This window comes from Acinonyx jubatus, chromosome B1 (assembly GCF_027475565.1).
Source record: "Acinonyx jubatus isolate Ajub_Pintada_27869175 chromosome B1, VMU_Ajub_asm_v1.0, whole genome shotgun sequence".
Classification (NCBI taxonomy): domain Eukaryota; kingdom Metazoa; phylum Chordata; class Mammalia; order Carnivora; family Felidae; genus Acinonyx; species Acinonyx jubatus.
The window spans coordinates 30,862,445-30,885,414 of NC_069382.1; the positions used below are offsets into that span (position 1 = coordinate 30,862,445).

At 37.3% G+C, this 22,970-nt stretch overlaps 1 protein-coding gene and 1 long non-coding RNA gene across 5 annotated transcripts in view; one reads left to right on the forward strand and one right to left on the reverse strand.

Annotated features, from left to right (window-relative positions):
- Positions 1-1,280: 1,280 nt before the first annotated feature.
- Positions 1,281-22,970, reverse strand: part of PPP2R2A (protein phosphatase 2 regulatory subunit Balpha) — an 85,116-nt gene continuing 63,426 nt past the window's right edge. For all 4 annotated transcript variants that reach the window (XM_053216403.1, XM_027077363.2, XM_053216405.1 and 1 more), the window contains 7 exons: positions 19,631-19,796; positions 13,640-13,752; positions 12,789-12,966; positions 11,001-11,165; positions 9,906-10,075; positions 7,191-7,282; positions 1,281-3,904 (listed from right to left, as the gene is read on the reverse strand). In XM_053216403.1, the coding sequence (XP_053072378.1) occupies positions 3,625-3,904; positions 7,191-7,282; positions 9,906-10,075; positions 11,001-11,165; positions 12,789-12,966; positions 13,640-13,752; positions 19,631-19,796 (1,164 nt within the window). In that variant the 3' untranslated portion in view covers positions 1,281-3,624. The remainder of the gene's footprint in view (positions 3,905-7,190; positions 7,283-9,905; positions 10,076-11,000; positions 11,166-12,788; positions 12,967-13,639; positions 13,753-19,630; positions 19,797-22,970) is intronic.
- On the forward strand, positions 16,249-19,485 carry LOC128314373 (uncharacterized). Its single transcript, XR_008295935.1, has 2 exons — positions 16,249-18,055; positions 19,401-19,485. It is a non-coding gene; the product is annotated as an uncharacterized LOC128314373 (long non-coding RNA).

A 22,970-nucleotide genomic window follows, 5' to 3' on the forward strand; every position in this document is an offset into this window, starting at 1 on the left:
CTTTAAAAGAAATGTTTAGTTCTTTGCTAAATTTCTCCTTTTGGAGGCATCTTTGAAGTGCCTTCAGTTTGACAGTTACTGTGCCAAAGAGGAAGTTTTGGTGGGTGTGTCTTAATTCTTACATAGAGATAGATTAAAAAGTCTGATACCTCTATGCAATAAAATGGCAAGGCGACAAAACTAAAGTTATCACCAGCTTAAAAAATTACCTTCGGCATTTGAGAACACCCCCAAGGCTTTGTAAGCTCACCAAGCATTTGATAATACTAAACAGTGAGTGAGGATGTTTTGACCTCATATGCAGTTCTACAAAATGAAGCAGGGTCAGGTTCTAACGTCTGGGGAAAAGGTGTGTGAAAAACTTTTAGTCACGGTCACACACACACACACACACACACACACACCTTATCAACCAACTGAATAAATAAGACCCAAAAATAGTAATGTTCTCAAATGCTAAAGTAAATTGACTTGATTCTTGATTACCTAGCATTCACCTTTTCTTTTCTAGGCTTGGTTTTGTTCTTCCAGAAGTGATTATCTCCACTTGAATTTAAGTGTGATTTAAAGAAAAAAAAATGCTGAAGCAGTGTTCTCCAAGAAGGTAAGGATTTGTATTTCACTAAAAACACTGATCAGTAGTGTTTAGGTTTCACATATAAATTTTCCAAGACCAAAAAGATATTACTTGAAATAGTTACACACTGCAAGAACCTGTTCTCATACTTCTCATTTTCTTTAGGAGTATCTGTAGCCAGAATCCTCACATTTAAGGTTTATAAAGATCCTCACTAAAAAACAAAAACAGAAACAAAAAAAAAAAACCCGAACAAAAAAACAAAACTTCAATTTGAAATGAGAAAAAAGTGCATGGATGTCTTTTTGGTTTTTTAAATAGGCTCCATGCCCCGCGTGGAACCCAACGTGGGGCTTGAACGCACCCCGCTGAGATCAAGACTTGAGCCGAGATCGATGAAGAGTTGAATGCTTCATCGACTGAGCCACCCAGGTGCCCGGCATGGAGTCATTTATTCCAAAGGACTAAGGGCTTCACAGAAGACAGTTTAATGTCCAGTAGTTAGTTGTTACATGAACAGCTGTTCACCTAAATACAGAGATTTATAAGATGACTACTGCCCAGCCACTAAAGAGATCAAAGGAGATTAACAGAATGCAAGTTCCTTTTCCTACTGTAATTTTAAAAACAGGTTAAGACAGAAGGGATAGAATATGAATGTTTGTAGGTGTCAATAGAATACAAGCAACTTGACAAGACTAAGTTTATTCTAAGCAAAATTTTTATTAATAAAAAGATTAACCATGACCATATGAGATGAGTGGCTGGGCTTCTAATTTGCTACATCAAATAAGTAAAAATGGATACTTGAGAATATCATTACAATTTGTAATAGCATTCCTTTATGGAGGCATTTTAACTGTAGTAATGTTTCTCTTAAACATAAAAAACTAACCCTTAGTGTCATGAGTGAGAATCATTATAGCTATTGCTGAATCCGAAGAGAATTTCCAAGAGCTGTTTGGTGGTATTAATCTCAAGATCTACACCCAAACTTTAGGGAAACGATCTTCCGCGTAGATCTGGAAAGCTGCCTGATCAGAGACGAGCATCAGTGTTTGATACTGTGGCAGGAGAACATCCCACTCCGAGTCAAGTGTGAAGAATAAATAACAAATTAGGAATGCACCCAAGATCCCCAAATAAGTTAGTAAAAGTGCCATTACTTGAAGAATTTCCAGACATAGAACGTGTTTAAATACAAATTCCAATTTGTTAAGTCCAAAAGATACAGTAATTTTATTACATAAAATTTCTCCTGTGTGCTAAAAATGTTGACTTACAAGACATAATATTCGTATAAGTATAGAGGGAATTACGGTCGAATTGCTTCATCATCTTTCATTGATGAGAATAGAACCATAGGTAGTGGACATATATATATATATATATATATATATATATACACGAAGCACTCAGAGTCCTCTAAAATTCTAGGTTGTCTATTACCGCTCATCCAAAACATCCTAACCATTCTCTAATAATATACATGCCTACTCAATTTATAGTTTTAAAAATAAAGTCCATTTTCTTCTCCATTAAAGCTTCTGCAAGACTGACAAAGGTACATTCTACCCATTAAAAAATAGGAGTACTCTTCATCTTTGGAAAAGGTATCACCACTTAAGGAAAATGTAATCATTTACAGATTACTAAATTTTTATTTGAGGCAGCTGTTGGGAGTCCATTAAGCACTTTCTGAACACTGAACCTTTAAAGTTTGTCTTTAATATTAATACTTTGGAAAACCAAAAATAGAGGAAAAACATATCTATGGCAAAGTACATTTCATTCAGATCTGATAGCAGGAAAATACAAAAAAAATATTTAGTGCAGTGTCAATTTTATCTATGTAAATCACTGGAGGATAGTTTTGTCATGTCTTATGAGTGAATGACAAAAAAAGTTTTAACCTGTTAAGAAAGTTTTTTAAACCTTTAACTTTAGTAAGGCAAAAATGAAATTAAGCACTGTAAAAAGTCTTTAAAAATGAAGTTCTACAAATTTGGTTCCCATTTACAACAATTTCATTAACAGATGAGTTAAGTGTAGATACAATGTATCCAATACTTATAACCACAGTAAAAAAAAAATCTCTAATAGCAATTTATAGATTGTGAAATCCTTAGTAATACCAATATATATTCAAAACATGTTCATACAGAACCAAGACCCCTTCTTCTCCATGTAAAAGAACACTTGTTAAAAATAGTTAACAAAAATACCAATTAAACAATGGAAACTCATTTCATTTCACTGCGCCCAAAAGTATGACACAAAATATTGGCTTAGAGAGGTAGATTAAAAAAGAAAAAGAAAACCAGATTCTCCATTCTTTGTCACTTTTATTCAGTAGTAGTATTTTTTTTTTCCTTATTTTCGGTGCCAGACACGGCAAGGAGTGATTACAGCCAACTGTTATTTAAAACATTTGTTCGCAACATATACCCCCTTTACCACTGACCCCAAACTGACTCATTTTGTGTGCTTTCGTTCTTTCTTTTTTTAATATACCACCACCAAGACTGGGTGGAGGGGCAGGGGTGAGAGAGACGGAGGGGAAGAGTCCAGGAGGCCAGAAGAGGAGGAATGCTACAAGCCACAGTAAGAATGAGCTGTGTTTAATTTAAAAAAGGGGGAGGGGTGTACCCCACAAATGATACAGTAATGAGGATACACAATTAAATCCCATAAGCATGACTGAAGGCTCTCACTGTGTTTGACGTCATCACAATGGAAGGCATAAAAAGTGGAGGAAATCAATGTTGACACAGTCCAATCTAGTCCATTAGGCAAGATGGTGCAAGAAGTCATTTAAATTAAAAGTGCCCTACCCTTACCTACATGGCTAGCAGACATGGAGAACACCGCGGCGAGAATCCACAGAGATTTCTCCATGTAGCTATAAAAAATGTGTTGTCGAATGGCACACTGTCAAACACTGGAAAGGGGCGCCACAATGGACCTCTCTCGTTTTTAGGTACGAATGCTAGATTCAACTATCTCAACTAAGCAGGAAGTGGGCTCTTCGGCTGGGAATGCCAACCCTAATTCACTTTGTCTTGAAATATATACAGATTGTTTGTAGTAGCTACAGCAATGATATTTTCCTTGGGGTGCCAGGCCGTATGAAGTATTTTCTTGTTGAAGTCTAGGCTGTCAACGCTTATTTCATCTTTCTTTCGCTTGCCACTTGCACAGACTTTGCGTGGCTTCAGAACCGTGCGAGGTTTATTGTTTTCCCGCGACGCTTCTAGGGTTATGTCTCGCTTTGTGTTCCTGTCAAACATTCTGAAGAAGTTATTGTAAGATCCGGTCATGACAACACTGCAAAAGCAAACAAGTGTGCAGTCAAATAAGTGAAAAGAGTTTATTTCCAGTACAACGGTTCAGGGATGAAACCCAGTCCAGTGTGCTCCACAGGAAATAGGGACTTCGAGCACATCTGGATTTAGGAAGAGGGCTGGCTGACACCAACCCCGAGACCATCTAAACAAACTGGTACTAGCCTGGGGCTAGGGCTAGGGAGCTTGGTTTTCTGTCATCGACTCCTTTTCATGACTACCCAAACCATCACCACGCGGGAAGCATTCTCAAGGGCAGCTTCTGATTACTAGTACTGACGTCACCTTTGTCGAACATTTTTGCCCCTACAGGCTGTTACGTGGCTGACCAAACCTGTAGCTTTCTGAAGTACCAACCGTGGGACCACAGGTTCTGAAACCCCCAAACCGCACGGTATAAAACCGCTCATAAGAAACCAACGCTTTGTTTTGTGATTTAAATGATAAACTAGAGAACTTGTTCCCAGGATGCTGTCTGGCTGGGATCATCCTAGCTTATGAATGGTTTAAGAAATCCGCTTCTGAGAATACTGAGTAGCATATGAAGTTTTTATGAACAGAAAGTCGTTTTACCTTATAACATTAAATACATCTGAAGCACTTTTTTTGACCAATATTTTTAATGGCAGCCGTTTAAAGGATGCCAAATTTTAATCCTACCCAGGGTGGCTCTTTGTCAGTTCAACCTTCCATCCATCACCGCTCAACACTTAGTAAGTTTTAAGTATCCCAGTAAGCAAAACCTAAGTTTGAAACCGTTCATTTGGAAAGGGTCTGGTGCTATTATTACTTCCCCCATTCTTCCCACATGGTTTAAATTATTATTGTAAATAAGATCACAGGTTATCAAGGAACTGTTTACCACTTGAAAACAACTCTGAGTATTTGCACATATCGTACGTTACACAGTACTGTCAATTCCCCCAAAGGACATTTGACAACAGTTTAATCAAACTTAAATAGGTGCATATACCTGAAGGTACTAAAACTGTATTTCTTTTAAAAGGATTTATGTAATTTAGACCGGCATCCTTGTATTATTTGAATCTGTGAGGTTTTAATGGATTAGGACACGTAGGTCTATTTAAAAGGTTTCGTTAGGCCAGCATTTCTGTGGTATACCTGCCAAAAATGTGTCACCTGAATCAAGTCCCGAGGAAACATTAGACAACACTCCAACTGAGAAACATCCTATAAAATCACTGGCCTGTTTTTCAAAAATGCCACAGTTGCAGAAGACAAGGAAAACACGAAGAACTACTGTTCCAAATTAAAGAAGACTAAGGAGACAGGACAACGAAATGTTACATATACCTTTGGATTGGCTATTTGATCAGATTTTTTCCTCTGCTAGGAAGGACGTGACTGAGGAAGGCTGGGGCGGGGGTGGGGGGGGGATTTTTTTTTTTTAAATTTTTTTGAAGTTTATTTTTGAGAGACAGAGAAAGAGAGAATGCAAGAGCGAGCAGGGGAGGGGTAGAGAGAGAGGGAGCCACAAAACTCAAAGCAGGCTCCAGGCTCTAAGCTGTCAGCACAGAGCCCCACACAGGGCTCGAACCCAAGAACTATGAGATCATGACCTGAGCTGTAGTCAGAGGCTCAGCTGACTGAGGCACCCATGCGCCCCGAGGCTGGGGAAATTTTAATGGGCTCTGTGGATTAGACAGGAGGACTGCACCAACTCGAGTTTCTCTGCTTTAGAGGACTGCCCTGCCATCACATGGGAGAAACTACTATGTTTTAGGAAATACTTACTAAATTTAAATACTCATTAATTTAAATTTAAGGGCAATGGGGCAATGTTTGGAATTTACTCTCAATTGGTTCACAAATAATGTGCGTCTGTTTAAATGTCTTTTTTTTTTTAGTTTATGTTTATTTCTTTTGAGAGAGAGAGAGAGAGAGAGAGAGAGAGAGAGAGAGAGAGAGAGAGAGAGATCCCAAGCAGGCTCTGCACTGTCGGCACAGAGCCCGACGCGGCACTCGAACTCACAAACCGGGGGATTGTGAACGGAGCTGAAATTCAGCATTGGACGCTCAACCAACTGAGCCACCCAGGAGCCCCTACCTGCATGTCTTTAGAGAGAGAGAGAAAAAGACCCAGCAAAAGAGAATGACCCAGCAAACAGTACCAGGAGAACCTGAGTAAGGGCTAAATAAGACGTGTCACCCTTACAAGTTTTCCGTAAGTTTGAAATCATTTCCAAAAAATTACTTTAAGGTTAAGGGAAATCAACAATTTAAACCGTGTGAGGAAGAACTAGTTGTAGCAGTGTGCCGTATTCTATTCTATCAGTGTCTTCTTTCTCTTCCTACTTGCTAATTTCTCCTTTCCTCTTCTTTTCTTTTTTCGAAACTTCTCGATGCCTCGGGGTTAGTGCATTCAAAGGCAAAGCTTGCTTATTCCTAGTCTAGGTGTACTCTGGTCAGCCTATTACTGGGTGTCATGTTAGAATCAGATAAACGTACTTTTAAAAGTCATACCAAAGATAAACGATCTAAGTTCTATCATCCTCTTTAACACATTAATACCACGAGACTCAAATTTTATCAAGCTTCACCAATTAAACTAAAAGTACCTCTAATTACCTTGAAGGCAAGTTTAGGTAATCCCCAAATTATGTTTTCTTGTACCATGTTCTGTTCTATTGAAACTAAAACCTGAAAGATTAAGACTTATTTATCCTTGGAAATAATGATACACACATTCATGACATGGTAAAAATGAAGCATACCATGGCAAAGTTGTGGATTATAAAAATCCTAATTACTCATGGTAATATGGTTAAAATTACAGATGATAATTACCACTTCCATGAGATATTAATGTAGTGTCTGGAAAAACTGGTGTGTAGCATTCCAAACGAAATATTCACTGACTAAATATTTCTAAAAACAGTTTCATACTTGATGAACAAACTGAAATTTCACCATTTTAACTACTGACATGTCAAAAATGTCATTGATCTGGTCCACAAAGGGAAATATTTAAAGACATTTAAGTCATAATTTAAGATCCTGAGACTTCTTTGTGCATTTTCATATTTATTAGTGAAACAGGTTTAATTTTTTTCTGCTGTTACTGCTGTAAGATTACTGAATTTATTTCAAGGAAACTGAAAGAAAATGAAGTCAGGATTTATAATTTGTGTCAATCTAAAAGAAGTTGTATTTTTAGTGAATGTGGCAACCATAGAAGCGAAATAGCAAATTTCTTTCCTCTAATGAAATGCACAATTGAATGAGAAGTTCAAATTAAAGTCAATTACCTGTCAGATCCGTTCCAACAACATTCAAATTTGTCAAATATGCAGTCATTTTCATACAGTGAACAAAGTTTACTTCTGAGGTATTCATGAACCTGAGTTTTAAGTACAAATGCATTATTACAGATATATTTATTTACATCTTAATATCTGCTGATTGATATTAGGAAAACAATTTAACTAAATCCTTACTTGTTTTTTTAAAAAAGAAATATACAGAGATACATACACACTTTATTTAATCTTATTAAAATTCAATTCTCTTGGTAACAATAAAGGCAATAATTTTATTCTTTTACAAACAAATGAGCCCCTTTCCAAGAACACACATTTTCCCATTGTAGGACAGAGAAAAATACCCTTGGGGGCATGGCAAATGAACACTTTATAGGCCTGACTAATTATTCAGGTAGAGAACATTTGAAAATGGTACAGATAAGAGAATGATAATTAAAGACTATTATTATTATATCTGTAGTTGAATATGTTAACACTTGGTTTTCAATCCATAAATTACTGATAAAGACTCAGTATTATGTTTTACTTCCTTTTTAAATAACTACTTCCTGGGCATAAATAACTGAAGCCCTATATTGTCATTACATACCCATACTATGCGCAGCATATGCGCCCCTGGTTTGGTGATAAATTACAACTGACCCTTGAACACCATGAGGATTAGGGGTGCTAACCCCACTGCAGTCAAAATCCATATAGAACTTTTGACTCCCCCAAATTTAACTACTAATAGCCTACTCTTGGCTGGGGAAGCCTTACTGATAATATAAAGTTAACATGTATTTTTTTTAATGTTATATGTAATATGTATTATATACTGTATTCTTATAATAAAGTAGGCTAGAGAAAAGAAAATGTTATTAAGAAAATCATAAGGAAGAGAAAATACATTTATGGCACTATACTGTTTTTATAGAAAAACAGTCCACGTGTAAGTGGACCCACGGAGTTCAAACCATGTTGTTCAAGGATCAACTTCATATAGTTACTCGAGGTATGCATCACTAAAAAAATTGGTTATTACTTGATATTCCTTATGGAGTATCAAAAACTAATGAAGAGGTACTGGTTTTCTGAAGTATAATTCTGTATTTTACTCACTAGTATCTCACAAGGGTTATAAGCCAGAAAAATCATTAAATCTGGTATTTAAAAAGTATTCTGAGAAATGATGCATTTTTCTCAGTATTAACACCGTTAAATTACAAAGGACATTCCAAAGCTTTTGTTGTGACCAGAGGGAGGGAAAAAGGGGTCTCTATCTTACTGACTTTACTTAGAGGGCCTTATAAAATAAATAATGACAGAAAAGAGCAGGTACCTTCTAAATGCTTAGAATTCTCTATTCTTTACGAAACAACCTTAAGTCATTTTAAGTGTCCATTTCAATTAAGTATAGTGGAATGATTCAGCCATGTCTATGTGACATTAAGCACAAATTTGTTAACACAGAAGAACTGTAACTCATGTAGAGTTAGAAGGCAAAAAAATTAATAAGCTCAAAATACCCTTTAGTCACACAGCTCAGAAAGAGGATTATATAAATTCAGTTAAGAGTTGAATCTGCATACATTACATTTGAGTATAATGTGACTCTACTCCGAATCACTAATTCAGCATAAGCAGAAAACCTGCAAATCTGGTAAAACGAGGTAAATCCTAACCATCCAACAAAGTTTTAGAATGCACATATAAGGGTTTCTCACCAAACAATTTTAAGTGTATGAAGTTAAGGTTCAAATCAATTACTCTCAATGGCAATGGGGTGGTGGTGGTGAAGAACCCCAGGAAATAGATTACAATCTTGCAGGTCACACAAATGTAACGTGAAAACAAAGCAGTATGTATTTGCTTTTGCTTCAACATAGCATTTATTTTAAAATTTCAAATACCATTAAGAAGAGTCTTAAGTAGTTTATGTTTGTCAAAGAGGATTAAAAAGTTAGAGAAACGTTGTTCTAATTTTATGGAAGACATATAACATAAAGAAGGTACCGTTTATAAGTTCTCTATTCATACAACAGTGTTAAGTGTTTTCTACACTGTAGCCTAGGGCTTCACCCAGGTTTCTGCTTGCCCCCGCCCCTGTTCCCAGCTGTGCACACCTTCATTCTCTTCTCTAGAAGAGACAGGGGATCAATGGTAGTGGCTGGCTGATGAGAAGAGAATCCAGACCTAACATCCTACAACAGATAGGCAACACCCAGAGCCGTCTGCTGGGCTTTCAAGCCCTTCTCCTTTAGCTTAAGACAACAGTTATCAGCCAAAAGGCAGAACGCCGGTCCACCTGACTGGGCACGCCCAAGTTCAGCTTCAGTTTTAAACTACTACTGTGCACACTCCAACCAGGACATCTCCAGTAGGACTGGCCATTCTCCCCAATCCTCTTCCCCACCTAGACATTAATAGAGAGCTTGCTCTCCCCTCCTCACTTTAAATGTAGACAGGGGTGGGGAAGAAAAGTTGTTACTACTGAACCAAACTGGTAGCAAAATCACACTTTAACTGAATAGACAACACAACCTACAAAAGTATACATAAAATTAACATTAGACGAAGCAACATATTCAATGGATGTCTGAAGGAAAAAGCCTATGGGCTGACCATGCTGTACTGGGATTAACATGTAGTACAAAATCCACTATAAAGACTTAGAAGTAAACAAGGTACATGCTCATTGAAAGAAAAAACTGCAAATACCTGGTATGTTTCCACAGGCCTGTTTTCCATATTTAAGTCCCAAATTTTGACTGACAAATAGTCTCTAGTCATCATATATCGACCACTATGGCTGAATTTTACATCAGAAATAGAGGAGATGATTTCAGAAAAAAAAGACCTGTTACTGGGATCTTCAGGTTCTTCAAACACTAAAAACAAGCAAAAAAGGGCAAATTGTATAATATTCTGGCTCGGACAAAGCATTTGCTGAGACAACCATTCACAAACTTCCTACAAGTGAGTCAGAGTGACAGGCTAGTATATAGAAATGAAAAACCTCTCTCTGGCTACACGAACATAACCTCCCTGGAGGTTTCTTAGGAGTGATTTAGTGCCGATGTCGAAGACGCCCAAGTACATAGCGCACACCCAGAGCCCTACGGCTGGTTTAAGGGAGCTAAGCTCCCCCCAGGGCTTCGGGCTCCAGAGTGCACCAGGTCTGCGGGTTCTGCATCCTCCACAACTGCCTGTACTGCCACCGCAAGAAACACACCGTCCAAATTCATTCCAGAGTCTACTGTTTTAGTGGCCAGGTGAAACTGTTTTGATAACAGGCACGTACCAAATGAATTTCACATCTACAGTAACATGAAGACAATAATAATGTAAACCCTTAATTTTTTAACCTGGCGCTTTTTCATTTTTTTTGAAACCAAGGAAAGCTCTTCTCAGAAAAGTCTTCTGAGAAAACTCAAAGTAGAAAGTGACAAAGGGAGGGCAGGGGGAAAAGAGAGAAGGGAGGGGGGAAGGGAAGGAGGAAAAAAAAAAAAACGATTACACTTGAATACAGAGTTGAAGAGCCTAACCCCAGGTTCCCAAAAAATCATATTCCATTTAAAAATATATCCACTGGGACATCGACAGACATGCTCCCAGGAGGGCCTTCATGTTGTTCCAGTGGAGTAAGCTCCAGAGCCTCGTGTAGAGTCAGGCAGCTTGGCAAAGGGCACGGGAGACCCTGGGCACACAGATTCCCAGACTTATAAACCTACGTAAATGCAGTCACCACATCTGACACTAGTTTCAAAAAACCAGAAAATGTTATCATTTGAAAAAAAGACACAGTAAACTTACGTTTAGAATGCCTATCACAGAGGGCAGAGGCCCTCATGTCACATAACCGAATAGTTCCTTTACTGCTGCTGTATACAAACGTGTTGCAGCTGTTCGGATGGAATTCTGCTGCTGTGATCACCTCTGTTAGCTCTTCCATATTGGCAGGCTTGATATCCACGATATCTGAATAGCATTTTATTAAGGAATTTCCACTTAGAAAAAAGGGCAAATATAATTTTGCAGTTCTGAAATCTAAAATTCATTCATAAACTTAATTAAGCACAAGTATTAATTCTGAATTGCATTCTACTCCTTAAAGGAGTATAAATCCCAGAGGGATTCTAACGCTTGGGGAAAAATCTTCGAAGAAACCATGGGTGAATTCTATATCCTGTTAGAATGTAGCAGGGCCTTTTTTTCCTGAGTGTGACACAAATCCCAGAAGCCACAAGGAACCGATTGATAAGTTATCTTCCTAAATATTGACAGGAGTTAGTGTACATTCCAAACAAAAGTAAAAAACTTCAAGGGGAACCTATCTGCACCACAAAAATGGAGCTGATGTACCTAACGTAAAAACTAGAAAAGAACAAAAAGAAACATAAATGGTTGATAAATAGGACTCTTCACTAACGAGACTGGTAAAGGGACCAGACTGGAGGAAAAAGGCTCTTTCATACAATATGGGTAGAGTATAAATTCCAGTAAGGTGTTAATTTTTCAAATGAGGTCTATTTAAAAATACATACAATGATACTTGCGGTAATAACTGCTAACATTTACAAAACCTTAAAAAATAAAAGGAAGACAAACTTAAATATATTTATATACAACCATAGATTTGTATGCACATAGTATGCTGTGTATGCCAGGTATGTATAGTATCATACACTTGTACAGAAAAATCTCAGAAGGATAATATGAACAATGAGAATGGCGTTGGGAAAGGTATTTCTATTGACTTTATACCACTATTGCATCATGACTTGTATGAATTTTTTTCCAACTCTAGTGAGCATATTTTTATAATTACATTTTTAAAGAATAATACTCCACAAATTTGTTTTTTACAAAAAACTCAACTATTAAAAACATTAATTTTCACAGGGACTGCAACAGTATTTAATATATAGCAAAGCACTTAGCGCTAATTACTGAACTTACTATACGTAATAGTACTTAAAATTCCAAGAATCCTATTTAAAATTTTTTTAATACTTATTTTTGAGAGAAAGAGAGAGACAGAGTGTGAGCGGGGGAGGGGCAGAGAGGGAGGGAGACACAGAATCCGAAGCAGGCTCCAGGCTCTGAGCTGTCCGCACAGAGTCCGACGAGGGGCTTGAACTCACGAACTGTGAGATCATGACCTGAGCTGAAATCAGACGCTTAACTGACTGAGCCACCCAGGCACCCCAAACAATCCTATTTTTAAATCAATACATTATGCCCTTTATCAAAGAACTTCCCCCAGTGTTTAATCACTTAAGCACAAAGAAGAAATGCTACAGGGACGCCTGGGTGGCTCAGTTGGTTGAGTGACCAACTCTTGACTTTGGCTCAGGTCATGATTTCACAGTTCATGAGTTTAAGCCCCATGTCAGGCTCTGTGCTGACAGTGCGGAGCCTGCTTAGGATTCTCTTCCTGTATCTCTCTCAAAATAACTAAATAAACTTAAAAAAAGTGGTATAGTAAGAAGCTCCTATAAGCAGAAAAAATAAAAATACATGAAGGAGAGATGAATAAATAACTAGTGGGCACAACATGCCTTCTTTACCGAACACCAAAAAAAGAAACCAAATGGATACTAAAACTCCTGTCTGTAATCTCCAGATGCCAAAGATTAATCCGTAAATCATCTGCAGATAAATATGTTTCATAATCACTATTAATAGAAATTGAGTTGATGTGATATGTATGAGCATTGGCAAATATTCTTCGTGGACTGGCCTCAACCATTAGATCCATGGGCCTAAAGACTGGCACCTGTCAATACATGAAAAACAGTCATTACAAAATGCTCATTTATTTACAATGGCACTTAAGGTTCAGTTCTTTACTCCAGTTTTTGAGGGAACACTACAAATAGCACACAGATTTAGTTTTATACAGCAACCGACATTGATCCTTAAAGTATTGACATGAGAAGAAAAATAATTTGGTCAATTTACCTTCTTTTATACTATTAGAATTTGATGTGCGTTCTAGTTCCAATCTTTTGCTTGAGATTTACAAAGCTAAACATTTTCCCAGTTTGAAATGGCTAAAAAGGAAATTGGCCCAGAGCACCTAATTCTTGGCATTTTTCAGCAGGAACCAGAATATCTGGTCCATTTCTGCTTTTTTGATCTCCAAAGAAAATTAATCTTGAAACTTAAGGTTGTGTTAGCTAACACTCAAACCATGAGAGCAAAAGAGTATGACATACTATAAAACAGTCCTGCATTAGGTCTTGGGTCAGCCCCCGGCACAGAGAGACCTCTATGTGGGACATGGTTGTTTAAAATGGGAGTTTTTAATGTCCTACCTGGTTACAGAATTATTGGGAGGGGGCAGATTACAGTTAATCCTATTCAAGTTCTACTCAGGATCTAGCATATATAATATGAATACAGAACACTATTTGTCATACCATCATTTTTTCGTAAGTAGTACTTACTCGTAGTGTAGTGACTGTAGTAGGATCTCTATACCTTCCATCCTCCTCTTTCAAGTTATACCCTTCTGGTCTTTTGTCCCTTTCACTGATTTTCCATAATTTTATTGTTTTATCTGCAGAGAAAAATGAAAAAGTCCTCAAAAAAAGAGTAATACTAATGGAAGAAAAATATATAGGTACATTAAAACATGCTATTTCGGGGCACCTGAGTGGCTCAGGTGGTTGAGTGTCTGAATCTTGGTTTTGGCTCAGGTCGGGCTCTGCACTGACAGCGTGGAGCCTGCGTGGGATTCTCTATTCCTCTTTCTCTGCCCCTCCGCCCACTCAGGCCCGCTCTTTGTCTCTCTCAAAATAAATAAACGTTAAAAACAAATTTCCTATTACCTGATGAATAAAAACACATATTCATAGAAATACAATACAGAAATCACAAATTTATGTTAATGGTACTCATAAAGTACCATTTGATATTAAAATCAAGTCACAGCCAGGTCCTTTATCTTTTAAAAATTATTAAAGCTATGGGGCGCCCGGGTGGCTCTCGGTTAAGCATCCAACTTCAGCTCAGGTCATGATCTCACAGTTCATGGGTTCAAGCCCGGCATCGGGCTCTGTGCTCACAGCTCAGAGCCTGGAGCCTGCTTTGGATTCTGTGTCTCCCTCTCTCTGCCCCTCCCCTATCCATACACACTCTCTCTCAAAATAAATAAACATTAAAAACATATTTAAAAAAGGAATTAAAGCTAGAGGGGAAAAAATTATACATCTATATATCTGTGCATGTAAACACATATATGTCTGTACATATATATACAAACACATACATATATATTTACTTAATATTTAATTTTTAATAGAGAACAGAGTTAAGAAAGCTTATTATTTAGAATAAAAATGATAAAGGAATATCTATCTCCCTTTGTCCCATACTTCCTAGCAGATCTATCAAAGACTTCCCATGGGTGCCAGGGTGGCTCAGCCAGTTAAGCCCCTGACTTGATTTCTGCTCAGGAGCCTGCTTAGGATTCTCTCTCTCCCTCTGCCTCTCTCCTGTTCACGTGTGTGTGCGTGCACTCTCTCTCTCTCTCTCTCAAAAAAAAAAAAAAAAAAGGAAAAAAGAAAAAAAAGAAAAGAAAAAGACTCCACAAATTCCTTCACAAGACTGGATGCCTTTGTTTAAATCTATCTTCTCCCTGCTGTACTAGGGATTTAAGTCAAGTTGTTAACAGGACTGAAAAAAAAAAACCGACCAATTAAAAGCTATGTCCCCAAGTTCTTCAAGACAAAATTCCTAGGTTATCAAGAACATAGAAAATAGTATTTTTTAAATAAATGCTTATTTTAAGTTCAGAGTTACAGTAAAGTTGCAAAGGTAGCACAGAGTGTTTCCATTATACCCTTCACCCAGTTTCTTCTAATGTCAACAACTTATGCAACCATGGTATTTATGCAACATCCTATTTAACCATTTGTTACAATTAAGAACTTAACATTGTACATTACTATTAGCTTAAACTCCAGACTTTACTCAGATTTCACCAGGTTTTCTACTAAGCCCTTTCTACTCCAGGATCCAAACAACACTGTATTTAGTTGTCAACTTTCCTTGGTCTCTCTGACTTTAACAGTTTCTCAGACTTTCCTGATTTTTCATCTTCCTGACCATTCTGAGAAGTAGTAGTGAGGTACTGTAGAATGTCCCTCAGCTGGGTATGTCTGTTTTCTTTTCTCATCAGACTGGGATCACTGGTTTTCAGGAAGGTACCCGAGGTGAAGTAAGGTACACATGTATACATGATATCAACATGACTTTTCCACTGGTGATGTTAGCTTTACTCACTTGGCTAAGGCAGGATCTGCCAGGTTTCTCCACTGCAGTTACTCTTTCCCCCCTTGTCATACTCTATTCTTTGGAAATGAGTCTCTAAGTCTGGTCCACACTTAGAGAATCAAGTTACAGTTCCTGTAGGGAGGAGCATCCATCCATATATTTGAAATTCTCCTGTAAGAAGTATCCCCTCTCCCTGCTTATTTATTTGACCAATCATTTATTTAAATCATTATGGACTCAAGCACGTTTATTTAATACTTCATGTTATAATCCTAAAACTGCATTCATATAAATGTATCACATTCTTAATGGTCCTTTCATAAACAAATGGGTAAAACAACTTAAAAAAAAATAGTGTATGGGGGCACTTTATAAAATTCTGTCACATACAGGGGTAGCAGGGACTCTTCTAGCCTCACCACCTCTCTCTGCCTGGTAGGGAAGTGTGTCAGTTACCCCTGTGGATGCCCTTTGCAAAGATGAAGTGTAAACAGAAAAAAATCGCTAATTTTGCTAACTTGTAATCTAATATTTCATCTAAACCCTAGTAATGTTTAGAGTTATCTTGCAGTTAAAAATTCTCTATGTGCTGTGTGTAAAATATATATATACTGTATATAACATATAATATATACTATATATGAATCTTATGTAAAGATTTATATATTTTAGGATATTTTACTTGTCCCCAAATGCATGATATAAGTAAGTCAAGCCTAAACTCTTCATTTTTTAAAATTTTATTTATTTATTTATTTTTTACGTTTATTTATTTTTGAGACAGAGACAGACAGAGCATGAACAGGGAAGGGTCAGAGAGAGAGGGAGACACAGAATCTGAAACAGGCTCCAGGCTCTGAGCTGTCAGCACAGAGCCCGACGCGGGGCTCGAACTCACGGACTGCGAGATCATGACCTGAGCCGAAGTCGGACGCCCAACCGACTGAGCCACCCAGGCGCCCCAAGAAATAAATATTTTAAATATTTTTAAAAGCTTGTTCATTTTTGAGAGCGAAAGTATACACACACCTGAGCAGAAATCAAGAGTCATACGCTTAACTGACTAAACCACCCAGAAGCCCCAAGAAATGAAATACTTTAGTAAGTATAACAATTAAAAAAAACCAAAAACGAAATTCCTAAGCTCTACAGTAGTGACTTTTCTAGCTGTAGTTTTTGGCCTACTGGAGGTATGAAACAATAATCAAACTCCATAGAGCTGCATGCAAAATTATTTAAATATATATGCTTTTCTATAAAGAGGATTATTGGATTCCTCAAAGAAATCTGTCTTTTCTAAAAGGTTAAGAACCACTGCTCTTTGGTGGTTCCCTACATTGTCAATACTAATTAGTAAAGGGTGTTCCAGAAATCCCCAAGTCCCAGTGCCCCTCTCACCATAAAAAGAGGGTTGGGAGAGGGAAGACCATGCTACCAAGTTTCCTTTGTGGGAATGCAGCTTTATTATTCAAAAGCTTCTTATTAACAAGCTGTTAAAACACTTATTTACTAGTGAACTCTGTACTACTCATATATTCAAGACTCATGGCCAACAGGTTAGAGATGGACATTTCTGCAACATGGAAGAATCGAGAATTCAGAGAAAGCGAAACGAGATGAAAGAGAAAAAGAATAAAGTCACTTAAAGAAACATTAAAATGAACTGAAGTTATAAGGAGGGCACTATGAAGTGACTTAAGTAAGAACAATCTGGGGAACACTGGACAGTGTATGATGGGACCATGGCAAAGCAATGCAAAGATGAAAATGAGATTACTTTGGGTCAATCAAAGCTGCGATATTTAGTTCTATTCCCTACCATTCTCCCACAGTAGTTTCTCATCTTTTAGGAGAGTAAAGGCCCATTACAAATGGAGGAGGAGGAGGTATCATTATGCTTAATCTCACACAGACAACAATACCAAATTATACAAAGTTATTACTCAGAGTTGAGATGTTGACGTTCTCCCATGAGTACTTTCTTTTAAAAAGAATAAAGCTTTTCAGATATAGTTTAAGTTCTGCTCCTTCAATCCTTTTCCCATCCCACCACACCCAGACAAAGCAGTGTGTAAAATTCCCATACCTGTTTTATCCTTCCACAGTGAGCTCTACTTTTTAGTACAAAAAAATAATGCATCCCCAAATAACTATTAGTACTCTTTAATAATAACGACAAAAGATACCTACAATGCACTGTGCAGTGCCCTTGAAAATAATGACTTTAAAATTTACGCAGTAAACCTATTTGGGAGACACTTGATTCTACAGAAAAATACTACATAGAGTCATATTCCTAAGACCCAAACACTGGAATCCCCAGTGGTCTCCCCCTCCACTGAGCTTCTGTAAAGTTTTCTCTCTAGGAAGGCTCATCTGATTATACACTGCTTTGCTTATTTCAAATCACAGAGAGTGCATGGAAGACACATGTGGATATCAAGTGAGAACTGAAAGATATTTGAGATTTATTCCATAAATGAACTGAAATGGGATTTGCTTCTGAACAATATTGAAAAGGAGAAGCAGAAGCACCTGAAAAAACAACTGGCTATGAACTGAGAACTGCTGAAGCTGGGTGATGGGTATGCAGGCTCCATTATTCTATTTCAACTTTTACTTTAAAAATCTCCCTTTATAAAAGAATAGTAATTTATCCCGTAAGAAGTGAACTGCCATAATTATTAAGAACAAATATCCCAATAGATGAGGTATGTATGCCCCAGCACACTTACTTGGGGCATTTACTTCCAAAAGTAGAAACCATATAAATGATATGATCAAGTATTATTTTGATGTGAAACAGCAGTATCTGAAGTGCTGTTGAAATAACTTAGTTTACATCTAAATTTAAAGTGAACCAAGATTAGAAGCCAACATACAACATGAATAAACACATTTCCTTCATCTATAATGCCCTAAGTTATAAGCTTTAAATCATTTTTATTTCTATTTATTTTTCCTTTAATAAGGAGAAGAGAGGCAAATGCAGTTTATGTGAGAAGAGATGGGGTAGAGGGTTTCAGCGTGCTGGTTGGGGAGAGCTTTGACGATCCGAAAAGTGGTCACCTAAGAAGCAGCAAACATTTATGGTGTCAGCTAATGGCATCATTTTATGGAATGTATTTCTAAGAACTTGATACAGTGGGTGATAAAGCCTAAATTGGATGAAAGGGTCACTCAGTAATCTCCACCACATCACCCCAGAAGTCTCTTGACTTTATCAACTGCAAATGGGAAAGGACAGTAAGGTCTAGGTACTAAAATCTAATTTCATTAATAGTGCCTTATACAGCCTCAAGAAAGTTTTAATTTAAATTTTTACAGACAATGGCTAACTAGAACCTGGATGTACCCCCCTCAATCACTCTTAACGATTCTCTTCAGACCCAAACCCCTATGGATAAACCAAGTCACAACAACTTATATAAAAAAAATTTAGAAGAACAAAAAGAGATATTCTTAAATTCTGGTAGTCATTACATAATTCTAATTCTTAGTTAATAACTTTTCTCGAGCAAACAAAATGGTGTAAGAAGAATCTTCTTCCATCCATGAGGCTTGTTGGGAAGAAGGCAGTATGTCAATTCCAGTTCGTGTCCTTAAAGAACAAGTATCAAGTAGAAAGAGTGCTCTCCCAAAAAGTATCCTGGAATGGAGACCATCCTTTGACAGATAGTGTGTATTTATACTGAAATACTCTTTGGAGAGCTTAGGCACACTTTAACGAGCACTCACTATGCACACTAAGAGTTATCACATTTAGTACTCATAATGATACTGTAACATAGATACTCCTATCTCCAGTTTGCCCATGAGGAAAACCTGACTCAAGTATTATGATCTGCTCAAGGCTACTAAGCCAAGAAGTGGCACAAACGGTACCTGATCTAAATCTAATAGTAAAGTCTTTTTTTTTCTTCCCTACAGACTGTGTGTATACTAAAAGAAAACTGACACCTAAAGGATATCTTTCATGGAATTTAGAGAAACTAAAAGGGAAGACAAAAAAGAATTTACACATTCCGTGTGGGAAAGACATATTTCCAAGTGTCTATTTGCAGAAATCTCTGAATTATTCTACTTTGTAAAGGTGAAAGTATCCTACAGAATAGGTGTACACAGTGGGCATATAAAAGGAAAAAAATTTTAACACTTACCATTGGTAGACAATAAAAACTGAGCAGCATTTTTCTGGGGTAACCACCTAATTTTGTTGATCTTTTCTTCTATTTCTAAACTTTTCAAGTAGTCAAACTCTGGTTCATGGCTCTGAAAGGTGCTGTAAACATTATATTCTCCTCTGCTATGAGACTGGATTTTGTTCTAAAATGGAAACAAAAATATTTGGACGATTGTTGAGAAATATTTCAAAAAATAATCAAACATGTAATCAATTCCAACAGACCTTGCAAAATTCTGGTTAATTATCTGCATCTTAAATACAATTGCTTTTCATGTTTAAGGTCTTCAAGGAATAAATAAAACAGCTTCACCAAAAAGGAAAAGCTAAAGACTAATAATTAAGCCCAATATAATTGGAAAAGGGTACGGATCAATCTGATTACTAATTTACCGTTATTTAGCAAATAATAAAGGACTACTGGTAAAAAAAAAAAAAAAAAAAAAATCTAAGCATCCTTAATGAGGGAGCTCATCCAAAAAGGGAAAAGTAAATAAAAGCTTATCAGAATCAGCTGGCTGAGGCACACTTTCTTTCTCTGACCACTTTAGGGTCAATCCTCAGTTATTTAATATGATGCATTATTTTCCTCCTCCTCTTCCTTTCTCACGCCTGCCTTTAGGTCATTTCACCACTAAAAAACTCATTAAGAGCTCTCATCAATGTCATGGCCACCACAACTCCCACCCCAAGACCACTGTCACGTAGCTCTGTTACTAAGTCCACATTCAGCATTAACCAGCAAACCACTCCCCACAAACCCATCAACAATTGTTTACACTCCTTAAATTAGCCTTCTTATGTTATAAGCCTAGCACACACCGATGATTTATTTCATTTAGTATCAGTGAGTGAATATGGTTTAAGCTACTAGATAAAGAGACTGCTGGTGAACTTCTTTAGTTAACACTAACACCTTAGAAAAAGTCAGAGTTATAACCATGTTCAGAATTTTATCTTTTAACCTATTATCACATGATTAAAAATCTTTCCATCAAAAACACTGAAAGTTTAGTTCAAAGAACCACCTATGGGAAAATAGTTCACAGGAACGATATTACTGATAGTCAACTATTTTAAGGTAAAACTGAATTATCAAGTGAAATGTTTAAGATTATCTAAGAATGGCTCATTGGTTATTATTCTCCATACAGAAAGCAAACCTTATTGAATCTTTTTTTTTTTAATGAGGACATAGGTCTTCTTTAAAAAAAAATTTTTTTTAATGTTTATTTTTTAGAGAGAGAGAGAGAGAGAGAGAGAGAGAGAGGGAGACACAGAACCTTAAGCAGCCTCCAGGCTCTGAGCTGTCAGCACAGCAACGCAGGGCTCAAACTCACAAACCACAAGGATCATGACCTGAGCTGAAGTCGGAGTGACTGAGCCACCCAGGCACCCCTTGAATCAACATCTTAAAAGCCTGTTTTGGGTTGTTTTTTTCTGGTAGCTTGATTACCTGGATCGATCATTCATGGTCACAGTTGTCTTTGTACCCTCCAGTAGCAGTATTAATTATTACTGAGTTTGCCAATATTAAGAATGCAGGGCATATGACAAAATATAATCCACATGGGGATTAGAACCTTGATCTCATTACCATAATCTTACACCAACTCAGATAACCCAATCCATTAAATAAGTATATGCTAATATCACTTCAGAAAAAAACATACATCTTCTATCTAAAATTACTGTTTCAAAAGGTTTGTCACGTTACTCTCCAAAAAAACTATCATAGCAATTCAAATTTTTTTTAAATGTTTTATTTTTATTTTTGAGACAGAGAGAGAGAGAGAGAGAGACACAAGAGAGACAGAGCACGTGAGCAGAGGAGGGGCAGAGAGAGGGAGATGCAGAATCTGAAGCAGGCTCCAGGCTCTGAGCTGTCAGCACAGAGCCTGATATGGGGCTCAAACTCACGGACCAGGAGATCATGACCAGAGCTGAAGTCGGACGCTTAACTGACCGAGCCACCCAGGCGCCCCATAGCAATTCAATTTTTAATATGAATGTGTTTTGAACTTGAGCAAGTGAAGTGCACATGTTTCCTACTACCTACAATAGAGAGATTTAATAACACAGATTCTCTACCTTCAAGTAACTTGTGTATGTGAAACTTTAGTCAAAAATAGAAATTAGGGCACCTGGGTCGATCAGTCATGTCCGACTTCGGCACAGGTCATGATCTCGCGGTTCTTGAGCCTGAGCCCCAATCAAAGCAGGAACCTGCTTTGGATTCTCTGTCTCCCCCTCTCTCTGCCCCTCCCCAACTTGTGTGTGTGTGCGTGCTCTATCTCTCTCTCAAAAATAAACATTAAAAAGAGTTATAAAAAAATAATTTTTTAAAAAAGCAGAAATAAGGTCCATTTAACTCAGGTAAGCAATATAGAGAACCAAGGGCAAACACATACACTTCTATATGCAAAAACTGGGTCTCTATGGGTCACAATATATAAAATGATAAGAAAAGCACAAACATAAACATATCTTCTAAAACAGGAAAAAAAAACCCCATCATCCTGAAGACTCAGTAATTATTACATGGGTCTAACCATGATTACATGATACAAAAACAAAATCATGGAGATGACTGGCAGTCTTAATGGATTTTAAGAAGCATTTTTTCTTTACAACAGGCAAATAAAAACTACATCACACAAGAAGAAAGTTATGTCTACAAAGTTAAACATGGCAGGCTGGGCTCACGTCTTAACAACCATATTCCTGAAACTCCACTAAAATTACAGTAAAATAATTTTTTTAATTATTTATTTTGTGTGTGTGTGTGTGTGTATGAGAGAGAGAGAGAGAGAGAGAGAGAGAGAGAGAGAGAGAGAGAGAGAGAGAGAGAAAGAGGGAGCGAGTGAGCGAAAGACTATGTGGGCATGCACACGCAAGCAGCGGAGGGGCAGAAAGAGAGGGAGACAGGACTTGAAGTCACAAACCGCCAAGATCATGACCTGAGCTGAAACTGAGTGTCTGATGCTTAACGTACTGAGCCACCCAGGTCCCTACATAGAAGAATTTTTAAAAACAAATCAACAAGAACAAAGAATAACAGCAGAGATGACAGCAGCAGTAACACACAGAAGAGGCCATAAAACAGATGCATGCACAGAAACTGACTTAGTGGATTCCAGAGAGCTGAATCTTTAGTGAGCAGTGAGATTTCCCCTAAAACTTGGGGAGGGATGTTTACATTATTATAATGATCATGACTGTGAGCAAGTACGAACTAAGTACTTTGAGCAAATATAAAGAAAAGGAAACATAATCCCCCTGTCCTCAACACTGTGACACTTGAACAAGAATGCATC